General features: G+C 41.4%; 1 protein-coding gene across 1 annotated transcript; it reads left to right on the plus strand.

The window, feature by feature from the left end:
* Positions 1-12,818: 12,818 nt before the first annotated feature.
* LOC136772766 (protein atonal-like) lies at positions 12,819-13,463 on the plus strand. Its single transcript, XM_066725893.1, has one exon. It carries the CDS (start codon positions 12,819-12,821, stop codon positions 13,461-13,463), a length of 645 nt encoding a protein of 214 aa, XP_066581990.1.
* The last annotated feature ends 4,463 nt before the right edge of the window (positions 13,464-17,926 follow it).

Below are 17,926 nucleotides of genomic sequence, written 5' to 3' on the forward strand. Positions count from 1 at the left end.
ATACGGTCAGGACCCACTCTTTACGGTTGGTCGGCAAATTCAGTGAAGAAATCAGCAATTTACGCCATTGCTATTAATGGGCGGCGAGCAACAGTAGGCGGGCAAGGTGGTTTTATCACTATTTCGAGGACCCTGCTTGCCGGTGGCCAAGACCACCCCTCGTTAAGCTTCCTTTCTCCCTCTTTTGTTTCCCCCACCATCACCCAACAACCGTGCGAATTTCTAAGTACGCTCAAATTGGACTCCTCGCCGATACTCCGTCCCCAGACTCTTTATCAATTTCGCTCTCGTTAGCCACTTGAGTCTAATTTCTTTTTCAGTCTATAACTACGTACTTCCGTCAATATCAACCGGTCGAATGAAAATTTTCTTCCGCAGTCTATACTCCCTTGATTATAAATCTTAACGCTTGGAGACATTCGTTGTAAATATTATTTACATTTGTATTTTTTAGATTATACACTGAGTTGGAAGATTTCAAAAAACGAATTATGGCTTTATGGGTTAGGTTAGAAAAATTGTGTTTTTTCAACGAACATGATTAAGAAGTTTTAGGATAAGGCGACGTTTACCGCGTGCCTACACACGTGTTCGTTTCTTGGCTCACTTAATTATCGTTAATGGACAATGCTATACAAGCTCTCATTAGGTCAGCTCTCGGAAACTTCCAGATGATCTCGTCTGTTTTTTTTTTCTCCTACAAAGTACCGCTTTTTGGTAAATTTTGTCTCGGCCACCCAACTAGGCACGATTTCTCCGCGCAATTTAATAATAGCCACTGTAACCACCGCGAGCCACCATTTGTAGATTTCTTGCGGGAATCGTTCCCTTCGATCTGGTCCTTTCGCAACACACTACGACAAAACACTGTGCAATATTCGTAGCAGAAATCGATAAATAATCCAAACTTCCTTCATCCTATCATTAGAAACCGCCACGATATTGCTCCATTAGATCAAGATTCTTTCTATATAATAATCATTTTCAATTATTCCTACTCCTCGTGGAGCACACAATTTCTCGTCAGGAATTTCCCAATTCTATTAATTTCTTATTTTTTCTCAACGAATGATCGGAATTAAGACTTTGGGAAATATCTTCTAGACTAATTAGTCGGTTGATTGGGCGCAGATACAAATTGATATAGCTTCGACGATTAGTTACTACTGTAGTTCATTAGTGTCCAATTTCGGAGGGCTGCGTTATGGAGTGACGTGCTGGTAGAGAGTTCAAGGAAACTATAGAAATGGATCTGTAGAGTGCGTTGTAGGATTTATCGCGAGAAGAAGATTGGAGCAATTTTGATGGGACTAGGCAGAAAGTGGGGGTGCGTGTGCGAGAGAGATTCCATGGAATTATGCGCGGGCGATTTCACAGGCGTCATTCGGCTTGGTTAAAGAGGCAGCAAACTCGAGCCGAGATCGTGTGCGGATAGCGGCTGGACTGAGAGCGTGGACCACCCGGGCTATTTAGAACGGGAGGAACCAGCTTGGTTCGGTGTCGGATGTCCCATCGAGAATGTTGACACTTGTAAGCCTCATCGGTACATTGGCATCGGTGGCACTGCAGTACCCCATCGTTCTCCAATCGACCGATCGCCATCCTCCGTTCGTACTTGCCTATCCTCGCCATCTATACCTAAAGGGTGGGATGAAGAAACGTAGTGAAAAGAGGGGGGGGGGGGGCTCCTAATCGACAGCCACACTTTGCGTGTTCGAACCAACAGAAACACCAAGAACCCTTTTCTCAAACCTTACCTGACATCGACACTTTAAACGAAACTGGTCCGCACCCCCAAAACCCAAGATAAAGCCTGATACTGGTGGAAAATGCTCGGCTTCACATCCCAATCCCCGACGAAACTCTACCATTCGTTACTTCACGTTAGATCCTGAATGAAAATTATTCATTTTCAGTATTATAAAAAAAATTGAGATTTTTTCACGTGGAGGTAGCTAAGTGGTAGTTGAATAAATTCGTGCTTATCGAGTTGATCGGTCTATAAAATGGAGAACAAATGTGAGATCTTTACCGATTCTGTCGATAACCATACATGAGGGACAAATGTTGAGCGTTCACCTGTAAGGCACGTTTACGCCAGGCTAACGTATCGTCATCGTTTGAGTTAATGGCGAGAGATACAAATACGAGAAAGAGGCAGTGCATTCGGTACGAAGAAAAATGGTGGAGAACTTGTAAATGCCTTTTTTTCCATGTTGAAGATCGAGTCTGGATTTGTACATCGACCGAAAATCGCTAATTGCGGTGGGTCGCATTTAGGTTGAACCTCTGTCCGCTCATTGACTATTCATTCCCCAGGAAGATAGACAAAGAGAAGACGAGATGGAGAACAATACGAAATGGCAGATTGGAAGAGACACTCCAAAAAGAGTTGATTTAACACGAGCCAAGGTCTTTAAATTCTGTTCTCCCCTGTATATACAACCCTCATTTGGATTCTTTTTTTCGCTTGTCTCGTTCCATTTTCACCTTTCTCCCTGATCCGATCTTCCACTTGTTTCTTCCAACTTTCACCGTATGCTTTCCTCCTCCATTTCTTCGTTTCCTCTTTCCTTAATTTTTATCTTTCTTCATCCTTCAGATTTCCCCGTTACTCCCACAGTTATGTCTGTAACGTTTAGTTTTCGAGTCATGGACCCTCCCCCCCCCCCCCCTCACCCTTCCCTCGTTAGTTTAGTCGGCAGCACCCCCATTCTTTGTCTCATTTGTCCGTCCCATGTTCGCACTGGTACGTAATCTGATCGTGACGCGAAACGTTGTGGCCAATGACGAGCCAACTGAACCCTCTTCGCACCTATTTCAACGCACTACCCTTATCCGAGGCCATCGTCGGATCAGCGGAACTTGTCCCCCAAATACGAATCTCCAAAGCAGCACTTTCGAGGTCCTCCAGAATTTTCTTTTGTTTTTCCAACGCCGATGGACAAACAGCCCCTCGTGCTCCTCGTTATCTCGCAGTTTTTTCAACCAGCCCTCTCCTACTCTCTCCCTCCTGCGGATTCCCTGGTGAAAGCTAGGCCACAAACCTGCTACCTACTTTCCGCAACTAACGAATCTCTGCAATGACAAAGCGACGAGCAGAATCTGTTCAAGATAAACCCCAGTAGTTTCCCCATTGTTTGTATTGGAGCCCAAAGACAAAACAACAATTCGCTAACTATTTCCCATCTTCCTTTCTCGCTTATCCTCGTTGCTAATTTTATTTTTGAATTTCAGCCAGCATTCGAACGAACTTTTGGAAACCAATCAAAAATCCATTTGGGATTAATACCCCAAAGATCATCGAAAATCCATAAAGACTGAGTTGAGGCTAATTTTTAAAAGGTCATTGAAGACCCGTAAAATTACCATCGGACTATTCAATTTTGCCTTTTCTCCTTTTTTTTCTTCAAAATGAACGATCCAGATCTCGAGTCATTCGTTGTGCCCCGTCGAACAAGACTATATGGAGTAGGAGCTATACCGAAATTTACAGGTGAAAATTCTTATCTTTCTGTTTTTTTTTTCTCTTCAGAGAAGCCATTTACCGTTTACCGGGGTAACGGAAAATTTGCATTGAGTAAAAACACGCTACCTGCCTTGCTTCCCAAATTATAATTTCTCTTGGCTTTCACGTCCGGGGCCGGTCTTATCCCGATGACAGTATAGTCCACATCTGAAATAGATCACCTAACATCTCGCTCTTTTCTTTTTGCCGAATTTTTAAAATTTCCATTTTTCGAGAATCTTCACAATTTTGTAGATTAAAGACGTGATTTCTAAAAAGACTACAGTCCATTAAATTAATTCAAAAAATATATTAAATCCTCTTCATCGCATCTTCAGGATTTTCTGAGTTTCAAGAATCTTGTAATATCCAAAAGTTATAGATATATATACTGCATATAAAAGCACAGACCACAATTGATTAACTAAATTAATACTAAATAAGGCATTATGTCTCTCTCTTTGATATCTTCTGAAAGGTTTTAAAGTTTAGAGCAAATCGAAGAAAGATAAAAGAACCGTAGAAATAAAAAAGTGTGAGTTCTCGCTTCTCCCAAAGGAGAAGTGTGCGAAACGATCGAGTTCTCACGGGTGAGTATGATAAGACGGTGTGTAATCGGGAGGAAACTGTATCCTGAAGCGAGAGAGTTGGTCCGAAAATGGGAGCCGCCCACATCCGGAGGCGGTTTTGGATCGATATAAAAGGCGTTTGTTGGTTTTTCGCTTATACTTAACTCGCGTTTATCCCGCGTGATCTGTACCTCTGTTGCAAATTGGGCCGACGCCATAAATCTTTCAAGGCCCCGTCCATCCATATCCGTTCACCTTCCTGTCCGTTCAAACTCGGCCAATTTCGGATAAACTCTTCGGCTGCCGTGCCAAAAACCCACCGAATCCTCTGATTTTTCTCTTTTTCGAATCCAAGATCATCCATCCGTCGCTATAGCGTAATTTGGCTTCCCTTAAATTATGAAAAATTCATTAGCATAACGCAAATGGTACAAGTCTCGACTTTCGACAGAGAAATATAAAAGCTTATGTTTTAGTATATAGACTAAAAGATTCTGTCCAACGACGACTATACATAAATTTAAAAAATCATCCTTCAATCTTTACGACGCAATTAGGTTTCCCTTCAACTATAAAAAATTCTATTAGCTTGACGCAAATGGTTGCAGTCTCCATTTTTGACAGAAAAATTCAAAAGGTTATTTTTGAGGATTCGGTCCAGTGGCAGCTGAGACTAGGTGTTAATATTGGTTTAATCGATCGGAATGGAGCGTCACGAGTGTGGATGGTGTGAATCGGCATGATCGGTAAGAAATGGTTGGATTGGCAGGTTCTCCCGTGGAAGGTGGATGTGAATGCTCGCAGAGATGGAGGTGGCTAATAGGAGAGGGTGCTCGCGCGAGCTGCACGGGTTGTTTCGAAGGGAGGCCACCATATGGGGAGCATACGGTGAGCAGGCTGCACCCGCTCCTTGCCAGGGTTTAATCTGCCGCCAAACTACCGTCCAAGAGAAAATCAGGTATATCTCAGAAACTTCGCTGTTGCACCGGCGACTTCCTTTCCTTTCCGCTTTCAACGCTCGAGACTCAACGTTGGACTCCTTTAATTCAGCATCCAACCCCATCCAGTTTAATCGATCAGTCCTGTCGAACATCGAGCTCCGGAACTTCGTTAAAGTCTGGGAACTACTTAAGCCTCTTACGTAACTCCGATCTGCAGTTAATCTTTAAACACGCAACATAACGTAATACACCGATGGAAGTTCAAGGTCCAAATTAAAATTTTTTAAAGATTACGAAAATTAAAGCATCGCGTATGATTTTACACAGGGGATTGAGGGAGCGAAAGAGGGGGAGGAGAAACAAAATGGAGGACTAGCAGCACGCGCCAGCCACACGCCCCGAAGTTCCTGAAGGCTCCGACGCGGCAGCCTACACCTGGGACAGTTGGCAAGCGAGAGACAAAACACCACCGTCTACTACACTCTTTCTCTCTCTCTCTCTCTCTCTTACTCTCTTTTTTTATATATCACTTCTCTCCCTTTCCTTCTCTCCCCCCCTCCTCCTTTTAATAGTCAACTACTCTCCCTTCCATCCCTAAGAAAAGTCTTTCAGAGCTCGCACGCTCTAAAAGACACGTGGTCGCAACTACAACGTGGGCTAAACTTCGTTTCGGTACTTATTCTATATACTTACAATTAGGAACTTCTCAATCGACGGAGACGGTTAACGTGCTTCGTTCCCTTCCAGAAACTCTTTTTTTTCCCCCCACTGACAACAGCTGCTTATTCATTTTTTCCTTACATAGATACACGTTTATAGGAACTTTTATAATAAATTATATTTGATTTTTTCTATATATGACGGTACCGTTGTACCATGTCTGAATACTCAGATCGCTATATTCCATACTTCTGTCTAAACTGCAGAATGTTCGCAGCAGAGATTCTCTATGCACAGCAACATGTAAATTAAAAATCTTCGGAGATCATTATCCATGGTTTCGTGCATTTTCGTGCAGACGAGTGGCGCTACCAGATTATCGATTAGCGATTTTCACGGCGTGCGTGCCAACCCCGGGCAAAACTTTAATTCGCTCAATCATCGGATTCTCCCAGTGCAAAGTGCGCCGAGAATTATGCTAATCCACCCGAATCTTTGAAGGAATCATCCACGAGTATATAACGGTTCGACTATGAGACTTTTCAAAATTGAATATATGTATTTTACTGATTGTTTCAATATAATTGTATAACTATCACTTTTTTCAAGTATTTTTAAATATTTGTAAATTTTACTCAACGTTTTATAATATACCACAGCTTTTTTAACGAAAGTCTTTGAGATGACTGACGCTTAGACACAGTATTTTCTAGGAAACTGGACTCTTGTTTGCTAAAAAAATCGTCACAATTTATGCAAAGAGTTAACTATATGCCTAGCAAAGCGTAGAATTGATAGGGATGAAATTTTTAGGACGAAGGAAGAACCGAGAAACGCTTGTTGGACGTTTGGCGATTCTCCTTTAATCAGGATTCTTCGTGAATGAATTTTCGTGCTTGGCAAGATGATTGTCCTGCCACGCTCGGCTCTACACGCGATACGTATATAAATAGTGTTTCAATTATGCCCGTTTAGCCTTAAAAATTATCGTTTACCTCACGAGTCTTCTCTCCGCTTGAACCACACGACAATACAAACGAATTTCTAGCTGCAGCTTTTCAATCACTCGAAATTCATATTATGCGGCTTTTACACAAAATAGCACTTGCCATTTTTTTCTAACCGCTCTTAAATAAGTCCTTTGCTACTTTGTTCGCGTGAGCCGTGATTCTCCATTGTGGGACCGTCCCATTGAACCCGTTTCTTCTCGGAAGAAATCGCTTAGAAGCGGACAAAATCAATTTTCGGATAGCTATATGAAATGAATAGTTTTATGCTAAGTGGCCTAAACGATGGCCGTCGATACTTTGCGAATACAATATGACAGAGTGGTTTATTTCGAGTCGTCCACTCGGAATAACTTGACGTTAAATTGGCGGAATCATTTGCGGTGTCGCATTTTGAATTTTTAAAATTCTCTGTAGAAATTTATTTTTTCTCGTTCCTCTTCGTGTAATTATCCCAGCAAAACAAGTTTTTTGCATTGAAATAATCAATTCATATTCTTTATATTATTGGTGGAATTTTCTAGAGAAATAAAAATTAGAGCAATTCAATGGTTAACTTTTTAATTATAGAAAGCCAAGTGTTCTCATTTTCCAAAAAAGATTCGATCGAGCCGAGAAACGCGGGTTTGAGTGATAGCAGCGTTAATCCCGAAATGGGACGTTTTTATGTATTTTCGTGTAGTCTAGAATAGCCATAAGAGCCCCAGTGCCCATTACGATTATAGGTATCTCGAAATTTTGTTTCTCTATTTCTTAAATTTCTCGGTGCTTGTGCACCTAAATGAAACCCTTCTCTTCCGTCGACCTTAGCCAGGGATAGTGACCGGTCGAAGGAAAAATAATTCCACCCCCGTTGGTCTAATGTCTTGGGGGCGGAGCTTCCATTTGAATTTTTCTCGCACCCTCGCCCATTTGATACTCTCCACTATCTTACATTCTATTCTTACCGTAGAAAATCCTAATTTTTTTCTCACGAAACAAAACACTTAGTGCCACTCCATTCAATTTAACGTTAAATTTCCTCGCGGAATAACGCAGTACAATATTTCGTAAAGTGAAATTGTGTACGTGTGTTTGTATAAGTTTGTAGGGAGCGTATCGAGAAGAAGAAAAATCAGAGGTCCAGTCCGGTTAAAGTCTTGGAAGATGTATGGATTATTGTGGACCCTGTGTAGTATAAGGTCCGCAGGTATGCGAGATACCCTCTGTGGATCCCTTAACGCATTTCCACACTGGAAAATCTACAGAGTCGCCGCTGTAATTACGAATATCGTACGGAGAGGGATAACCCCTTCATTTCTGACCTATGATAAACTGCAGCTCGTTCAGTCGACAGAATTTGTCTCTATGATTTATGCTAATACATTGGACCTACCCCAAAATGTAACCGACTAAACGCTCTATTAGGTCCAGCTTAATTACAAATACCTCGTCCCTGCTTCAAGATAACCATGCAAGATCCTCACAAATTTACAATATATATCACGTTGATAATGACACTAACTTTCTTTGAATCTTAAACGAAGTCGTCCCTTTTTCAGCGTGCACCTTCAGAATTCTCAACTTTTTGCTGCTTTCATTCACTCGTATCACTTATACACACATACATGAATATTGTCTAAAGCCAGTCATTTAATACAAATATACAACGTGTAATTCGTGAACGTCTCTAACGAGATTCTTATTCATGAGAATTCTAAACAACTGTTATGGTGACAGGTATCTCGAACGAGATTCTAACGAATTTTCCTGGATTTTGGAGACTTTCTAATGAATATGTTTAAAAAATCAGTAATAGAAGCTTGCATTTATCCCCGTTGATTATGATGTCATCACGTGGCGAGCGCGTGTGGTCCACCTTTCTCAGAGTTTGGTTTCTGTTTAACCTACATATTCGACAGGAAGTCGATTTCCTATATCTATATGCTATACATACACGTACGCGACACAATATATATTTTTCGTCGCGAAACCTCCAAAGTGTCCCAAGATAGTGTGGACCGATCGTTTAATAAGATATTCAAATTAAATTTCAATGAAAATCTGTATATCTATAGGATCCTACCGAATCGTATATATTTAAGGATTATTTTGCGTGAAATAAGCAAAAATTGGCCAGACCACTGTGGTTATTGTTTCTAGGCATCCACACCTGTCAGTCGATGACTTTCGAACGTCCTCAGCACGTTGATTTGCGTTTTCCATTTTAGCATAGACAAGCGTGCAGATATATACACGTATGTATAATTCTAGTCGATGGCTCGAAGCTAGATAGTCGAGGAGAGCTGGTCCTTTCGTGTTTCTCGTTGCCAGACGAGACGGGGCAGTCTCATGCTTACGAGAAGCTCTTAAGGGATTTCGTGCCGCGAGGATTCCTGGAATATAATTAGCGCATTATCCGTTCCGCTTTGAGATTCCTCGTTTTGTCTTTGCGCCGACAAGCAGCCATTTGACCAACCGCAAAACTCCCTCGAAATGCCACACGTGTAACGAGACACAATACACGTGAGTTCTTTAACAAGCTCATCTCCACACATCCCCTCCCCATCCCTGGTTTTGTTCAATCTAGTAGGATCTAAAAATTTCCATAAGTTTCAATGGTTCAGAGTTTTGCTCGTTTCCCGATCCCTGATGATGCACACGAACATTCTTCCAGAGAGATTCGAGATGATAGGTGAGTTTCGGCGTTCCCTTTCAACCTTTCGAATGCTCCGAAGATCCAGAAAATAATATATATATATATATATATATATACTATATAAGTGGTGAATGGACGAGGCGGGGGTGTTTTTGCGATCGGAGTCATCAGCTGCGTTTTTTAGGAGGCAGGAGAGCTCCGCTCTGCGGTTTTCACATTGGAAGCGGTGGGGGACCTCGTAAAATCTAGTCGCCAAAAGTGTAAAGCTGAGCGAGCAGTTGACTCGTTTAGCGACTTTGTCCCTTTTCCCGAAACTCGCCTGATTACGTCGGCGTAAAATCACTAGGCGGTGCGATCAGACAAGTGCTCGAAAATAGTCTTGGACGAAAACTGAAATAAAGTTATTGTCCATAATCGCTGTTGTATCCGGAAGGCTTGTTTCTTTCACTCTCGTCTACCGCATGATGCGTTATTTTTACTATATTTTTAGGAAGAAGAAGTATAAAGATGAAATATCAACTATAAGACTAAGGTAAGTTTTGGAGTGGGCTATCGTTGCAATGTTACGTTGGTCTTTGGGAAAATTGAGATAAGTAATGGACGGATTAAAAATGCAAATGGTGGGAGGAAAATTGGAGGAGGGTCCGTATAATTCAGCGAAATTCGAAAGCAAGGTTCAGCCCCGAAACGTAAACGGACCATAGATCTAAGAAAATCACATGCATGCAGGAAAGGTGGGTGGAGAAGAAGGAAAAATATTAATAAGTCCGAGTGTGGTCCCTTTGCTGTTCTGCCGCTAAGTGGACATCTCAATTCAAGACGAAGAATGATGCCAAAAGTTTATTAATCAACTGTTCACTGTACCAAATTTCTTCTAGATTGATGCTAGCATGTCATTCCGTAGAATATTCAAAAACAATGAACTAGCAAAAGTCTGGATTCAATTTAGAAACACGATCGAGTGGGTGTAGCAGCAAGAAAAAGAAAAAGAACAAAATTCATCAATCCTTTCTAATTTCGCATTATAGTTTAGCGCTGAACGATGGAGAATCATTAGTGGATCTCTGTATACACATATAGTTATGTAATAAAAGGTAAAACTGAATCATGACTGAAAATGCGCATTAGTCGAGGGGCTACCAACTAAACTGAGCATAAGAAAAAAATGGGTGGACTGAAAATGGAAAACATTAATCGTGGAAGGTCGTGGTGGGTCGATGGTTGTCCATTTTGTCCAGTCTGTCCAGTTTTCAGGTCCTTACGTCTCTATTTGTGAGGAAAAAAATGCATATATGTAAATTAATGATTGGATTGGAGACTGAATTGGACAGAGACTGAGGGAGAACTCACGCATCGTAGGATGGGCATCAGCGTCATACTGTGTTCTCATAAATTACGGCTAGTTGCCGGGCAACATGTTATTTGCCACCGAGCTCCACAAATGAGTTCACTTTGTATTTAATTACTCGAATCACGCCCAGGGCGTATCCCCATGGCGGACCTACCTCAGTCTCGGCTGCTGTGAAAGATATCTCTTCTTCGTTTCATCCACCCCTACCATAGATATAATATCCCTTTATATACACCGATGCTTGTATTCCCAAATCAATGCAAAATTCCATTCGATCCTTGTCCATCTATCATTCTACGTCTGAATAATATACAGTTGAAACCAAAGAATCTTCTCGAAATCTCGATACATATCTTTATAGTTCTAATTTCAAGATTACATTCCTGTGAAAGAAAAGTGCGTTCTTCTTATAGTAAAATGTGTACAAATTAAAATTTAAAGTGCGTAAAATTTTAAGGAACGAGAGAACCCTTTGGTAACTGTACTGTGCTAATTTTTAAATTATATTCAATGGTGTTGAGTGTCTTGGTATAGATAATTGTGATTTTTCGGTTTTGAATAAAAGAAATGTTCTTCTGCCGTCGGCGAACTTTGACCCTGACACGCATACAGTTTCGTGATTGGTCGGCCCGAAAAATCGTTCGTGCAGCTCCAGTTTTTCGAAGGGCAGGTAGAAAAGGGCGAGACGTGCGTAGAATCGTTTGCCCTTAAAATCGGACTGAAACCTCGCGGCCTTAATTACTAGTTCCACTGCAATTCCATCCACGAACTAGGCGTAATGGATGAAAGCAATCAATATTCCCACCTCCGCTACGAAATAGGGTTTGCCGTGTAAACAGATAAACAGAAATATATATAGTATAATAAAAAATATAGGTGTGAGAAATTCGGTTCTCCGATTTTGATAAATTTCTTTCTTTAATGGTAAACGAAACGATGAGGAAATTAGAGAAGGGAGAAAATTTATTTAGGAGTCGAGTACAAATATGAAACGTTTGATTGCAAATTACATGAAGAGTGCAGCTGGATAAAGAAGGGGGGAGGGAGGTTTGTCTGGCAGCTGAAGGGAATATTTGGAGAAAGACGAAGGGAGGAGGGATGGTATCTGCAAGAAGGGTGCAAATACCTGAGGGGCGTAAGGTCCAGTTACATCTTTACTCGCTCAATTAGCGAAAACAGGTAGGATAAAGTTTTGCGGCGAGCACGACGGTGGTCCGAAGCAACCCGATCTCTGTCATTCCCCTCGGGCGCAGCCTTCTTGGATTTCGAAATCGCCTCGGCAAGTTCTCTACCTTGGCCCCAGGTCCCACCATCCTACCCAAAAATTCATCCTAAGTAGCGGAACGTTAATCCTCTACTTAAAAACCTCTCATACTTTTGCAGCCCTTCAACAAGATCGACCTCGCGTATCCTCCACAACTCTTAACTTCCGCTTCCACCTTTTTTCCATCCGAATCCACCGATTTTGCATATATTTCAATGAAAAAAACAATTTCGATGAAATAAGGGTTTTAATTAAATTTTTTTCCTTTTTATCTTCATAGAGAATAAATTGAAGCAAAGGTATGAAGCGATATTCCAGGGTGATGGTTGGTGGTTCTGAGGAATTAGCGAATGGGAATGGAAGAAGTGCGACAGCAGGTAGCATCGACGTTGACTTTTCAAATGTGTGTTCTCATGCAGACATATATAGATGCTCGTGGTGCGGAACGAGTAGGGATGATCGTATGTGGTGGAGGCGCCGGGCCACCTGTTGCAGGTTTCGTGGGTTGGCGAAGATTTGGTGGGGATATTTGCGATCCGATTGGTCGTGCGGCACGTGCTGCTGGTGGGTGCCCGCCTGTCCGAACGCATAAATCCCCCGCCAGGTCTTGCCAGCAGCCAGAACCACCCCGAGAACCCAACTCGTCCGTGCGCGTTACTCTCATTCGGAGTTTGACTCTGGACCAGTGCTATAGTTCCGTGAAAGAGATATAGGAAGAGAGAGAAAGAACATTTCACTAGAAAAATACACGAGAAATAAAGTGAATCAAAAGATCCTGTGAATTTGGAGGGGAAGAGAAAATTCTGCTTTGAAGAAATATTTAAAAAACCAAGTGAACCAAGAGATCTCGTGATCCCGCAGGAAGCTAAAGGGAGGAAATATGGAGCTGCAAGAAATGTTCCGTTACGGCTACCTCTACCCCAGGGAAGAGGATACTCTGCCATACCTAGATCTCCCCAGCTATGCCTATAACAAGAGCAAAGTTGGTTTACCACCAGTGAGTACCCTGGCAGCACCACACTGCCTCATCTACGAGAATAACAGTGATGGCTGGCACACACCCAGCCCAACGAGTCTGCGATCCGTGAGTCCTGCTACCACCTTGTCATCGGCCTCCTCGGAACCGGAAGGATCCTCCACTTCGGGAACCGTCTACCGAACCCTTGCTCCAATGTCCAAAGGACATCCTGTGGAGGTTCACGATGATGCCAAATCCTCCAGAGGCAGTGACCTCTCCGACAGACCCATGGATGCTGACAGCGATGATGACCTCAGCGATTCCGTTTCTCCAGTGGAACCACGTGACCCTAGAAGACGTACCAAGTACATCAGCTCTACAGTCGTTAGAAAACGCAGGTTGGCCGCAAATGCTCGTGAGAGACGCAGAATGCAAAACCTTAACAAGGCCTTCGACCGTCTCAGGGCATATCTGCCTTCGCTCGGTAACGACAGGCAATTGTCCAAATACGAAACTCTGCAAATGGCTCAATCCTACATCACGGCCCTCTACGATCTTCTTCAATGAATCAACAATTTTTTATCGATCTTCCAAGTCTTCAATGGCACTCCACCACGCTTGACACTGTTGTGCCTCGATAGAACCTCTCAGGACCTACTCAAGTGGCGGAATCCTTGAACGAAAGTTTTCCGGATGTCAACAAAGTGGACTTTTAGAGGAGCTCACTGGATCGGCGCAGTGATCCATGACCTATGATCCATTTCTTCGGTTTACACGTGTTTCAAAGAAAATGTGTTTTGGCTTCAAAGAAACCGCCGGCCAGATTGGTTCCGGACCACTGTTGCCCTTCCAACACAGCGCTTTTTATTAGCCTCCATATAGAGGGTGTAGTTAATGTTAATCAAGAAGAAAGTGATATATACATAGAGCTGTCCTTCTAGTATTCACAACAAAAGACATATTACCACAGTTTGCTCAATAATTAATACAACATGTCTCATTGTTTTCCGATTCAAGTTTAACCTTTCTCGTTGTAATATTAATTGTTAATCACACCACTATGTAAGTCCTCATTGATTAGAGAGCTCAATTTTAACGATACGCGTCGTATTTGTAAATAATACAAGACTGTACATACTGTAATATAATCGCGAGTTAAGAACTGTATTATATAGTTGTAAGAAATTTCATTATATTTATTGTACTTATAGGATTGAAAAATCACAGCGAGACTGAAACGCGACAGTAGTCGTGATAATGTTTAATAAAGTTATTTTCAACGTAAAAAGCCAAGTGTATTATTCTAGTAGCTCCACAATCAATATTCCTATATAGTAAAAATATTGTATTCCTTCAAAGTGTATACTCCTATATATATACTACTCATATTAAATACTTTGCATCAGAGAAGAACTTTCGATCATGGATCACCCAGTAGGGAAAATGATCTTTGGAATCGATCCACGTAACTTATCTATTTTGATCTCGTAGATCAAACAGACTCATGGGTGACATATATAGAAAAATCCTCGTTTGAATGCTTTGAGCAAAAATATTTAAATTACAAGAGTGAAAATAATATTCCATTATACGATTTTGGAATTGAAATTATAGGGAGTAAAGAGTTGCCAGGAAAGTTTTTATTGGGAAAGGTTTGGAGAAATTGAAATTAGCAGATAACCTGGGGGTACGTGTCCATCATCGGTGGTCCCGTCGTCATACGAAACCCACGCGACGCTTCGGTGCTAGGTTTCATCGCAATTTGAGAACCTGCAGACTCCTTCCTTCCATCACGACTCTCCTTTCGTTCTCTCCTCTCTCGTTGTCTCACGCCAAAAACTATATTTCTCAATTTAAAATGTTCAAATCCTAAGGGTGAAATAAATTACTTCCCAAAAAATCGTCATTTTTACCTCTGAACCTTACATCAATATCCTGAATAAACCAGATAAATCGATTTATTATCGTTATCTCATTGAAATTTTCCCTCCTACACCACTATGCTCGCTTTGCAAATTCTTGAAGAAAAAATACTATTTTCTTACAGCTCTCGGATATATTGCGTAATGAGGAAGCGCTGTACGGTAAATAATAATGGGTTTCGTGGAAAATACGCGAGTTATTTAGTACGCGTAATAGATCCCTGTGCGTAAATTACGCGTTGGTATAAATCTCGGTCCATTCTTCGGAAAGCTGGAGGATGACAGGAGCGGGCAAAGCTACGCAGAATGGAACGCGATATAATAAACGGTACTTTGAACGTAGCTGACTCGTTTAAATCGAGTAATAATAATAAGTTTGACCCCTTTACGACGACGATATATTGCTTGTACCTTGCAATTGTAGTCTTTTTACCATTTTTTATTAATTTTCTCTGTACATACATATATACATGAACTTTTGCTATTGCAAGGAGAAGGACGAAAATTTTCGTGGTGAAAAAAGGTTATTATTTACATTTGTTCAGAGTCTGCGGTTCGCAATAAAAACGTTGGTGGCACTTGAGCTTCTGTTACCTATGTATCCATGGAGCTTAAAGAAAAGGGTAACGGAGCGCTAGTGTATTTGCCAAGTCGGCGTCAAAGTAAATCTTTCCAGTTCGAGATGAGAGCGGCTATAAAGTGGGAAAGAGTATATGAGAGAGAGAGAGAGAGAGAGAGAGAGAGAGAATTGGCTGCATCTCGACGAGTTTAGCGGTCCGCGGCTAGAATAAACTTGTATATTGGGTCTGGAAGCTTTTTGCTTCGGGTGCGAACTCCAAAGTCCGAACCTTCGCAGAGTAAATAAATTGCAAAGGGCCCCTAATCTTGCAGCATTCTTCCCTCGGCATTCCACGAGGTCGTCGCGTGGCAATAGTTCGGTCCTTCCGCCAACTGCAGCGTTCTAAACAAAACGAGTAAATAGAAAAAAAGTCTCTATAATAAAACGATGAACATTATTCACGTGGTGCTAATAGAAAGCCCCCGACCTTTTCTTCCCACCTTCTTTACGTCAAATTAGTATAGTTAATAATTACATAAGTCATCGAAAACCAAGTTGTTTTACTTGCTACGAAGTAAAATTTGCTATATAATCGTTTGATTCACTGCTGCGAGTGGGAGGTCCTTGGAAAAATTCCAATATTATCGAAATCATCTGACAACGTTTGAAGGAAATCGTGATCATTTTGGCAAATCACGAAAAGGAAATAATAAATTTGTCAACTTGAGAATTATTGCCCATTAGTGTCAGTTAGTATTTAGCAATTATATCGGTTGCAGCAATGATTCTATTATATTTATTAAGAGAATTTTTATCGGTTGATTCGCTGTTGCGAATAGGAAATTCTTGGAAAATTTCCAATAGTATATCGAAATCATTTAAGTAAGTTTGAAGGATATTGTATTAATTTTGGATATTAATAGCGAGAGTTCTTGGTCGATTGAAATAATCTTCTAGGATCGAAGAACGGTTCACCTGCACTGGCCGGCCGCGCACTCTTCACAGACCCACCCCCAATCCACCCCTTCTCTTCCCTTTTTTACCCAAGCATACACATTTACTATCGTACCCGCCCCAAAAAGCCGAAGGTGCCGGCGTGGAGAATTAATTGCCACGGGAAATATTTACGATCTCGCGTCTCTTAGACAATCCGTTCTGTCTTTTTCTCTCCTTTACTTTTCTTCGGTTTATCTCAAGATCCCCAAACTCCTCATTCACCTTTTTATCCGCGATTCGCCTATCCCTGGACTACCACTGTTATCTCGAAATCGGCTGCTTCACATTGCGAGAATCGACTATCATTAGGTGGCTGAGAATTTTATTGCTTAGATCGATGAGTAAGGAGTTCAAAGAATTTTCGAATACCTCTCTGGTATTTCAGTGCCTTCTTCACTACCTCGATGAGAGAGATTCCTATTACATACTCCTCTCGCTAATCAATCTTTTAATTGATATAAATCTCATTTAATTTTAATGGTAAGAAATTAAATTGCTACCTTATTGTTAATTATAATATTACTTTTTTATTGAAAGAAGAATGTTTTGTCAAAAAAAGTTTTCAGTGAAATATTTTCTAATTTTACATATGCTTTAGTATAACGATTTTGTCGACTATATTTGGGACATTTTGTGATGCCAGGGAGATATTTCGATGGTGTTCCACCCCTTTCTTACAAAAGCGTAACGAATTAGCTGCAAGAATAATGCAATCGCGACGGGATCAAGCGATAAATATAATCGATGCTTGAAATTTGTCGGTTGCTCGCTATTCGACTGCCACCACATCTGTGCATCTTTCTTCTAAGTAGCTTCTTTCCTCTTTTTCTCCCCCCCCCCCCCCTCTTCTTCCTTCTCCGCCAACCACGTTCCCCCTTTGCCGGCGTTAAATTGTCTCGTGGCAACAGGCGCATGAGCTCAAGAGTGACCAGCTGGATGAAAAACGGAAGAAGCCATTTTCTAATAGAAAAAAAACGTCTACACTTCCCTCCAACGAATTTTTAATATTTAAAATCAAACCACAACGAACAGAAGATACAGAACTTTTTTTTCTCCTTATAAAAATTTCAGTAAAGCCCTTTTTTATTGTTGAATTTTTTTCTGTGCATTTTGGATTGAAATTCGGAGATTTTTTATGAAAAATTGATTGGCCTGGAAAAGTTGTTACAGTTACGTATTATAGTGGTTCGATTCGGATCTGCCAGGGTGGTCCCCGAAAGCCCATTGAACGAAAGGTGATACAAGGCAGAGTGCGGGAATCACGAGCACCTACGGATCCGGTACTCGTTGTCTATTATGGAAGATCCGCATTTCGATGGTGGATTCGTGCTCGCGACTCCACTTCCGGATTACGTGAGCCAGGTAGGCGCGTGGTCGATCCCGGGAAACGCGGTGGAAAACACGATCCCCCATTGTTTGCTGTCTCACCGATTATTCGCTTCCACGTCGTAAATCGACCGACCATTCAAAAAATATACGACCGCTGTCCTATATTATAGTATACTCTTTCTCCCTCTCATATCAGTGTCAAACGTGGGAATCTCTATACTATT

This window comes from Prorops nasuta, unplaced genomic scaffold (assembly GCF_024137725.1).
Source record: "Prorops nasuta isolate Cenicafe-Biocafe unplaced genomic scaffold, Cenicafe_Pnas_1.2 PNAS00004, whole genome shotgun sequence".
NCBI lineage: Eukaryota > Metazoa > Arthropoda > Insecta > Hymenoptera > Bethylidae > Prorops > Prorops nasuta.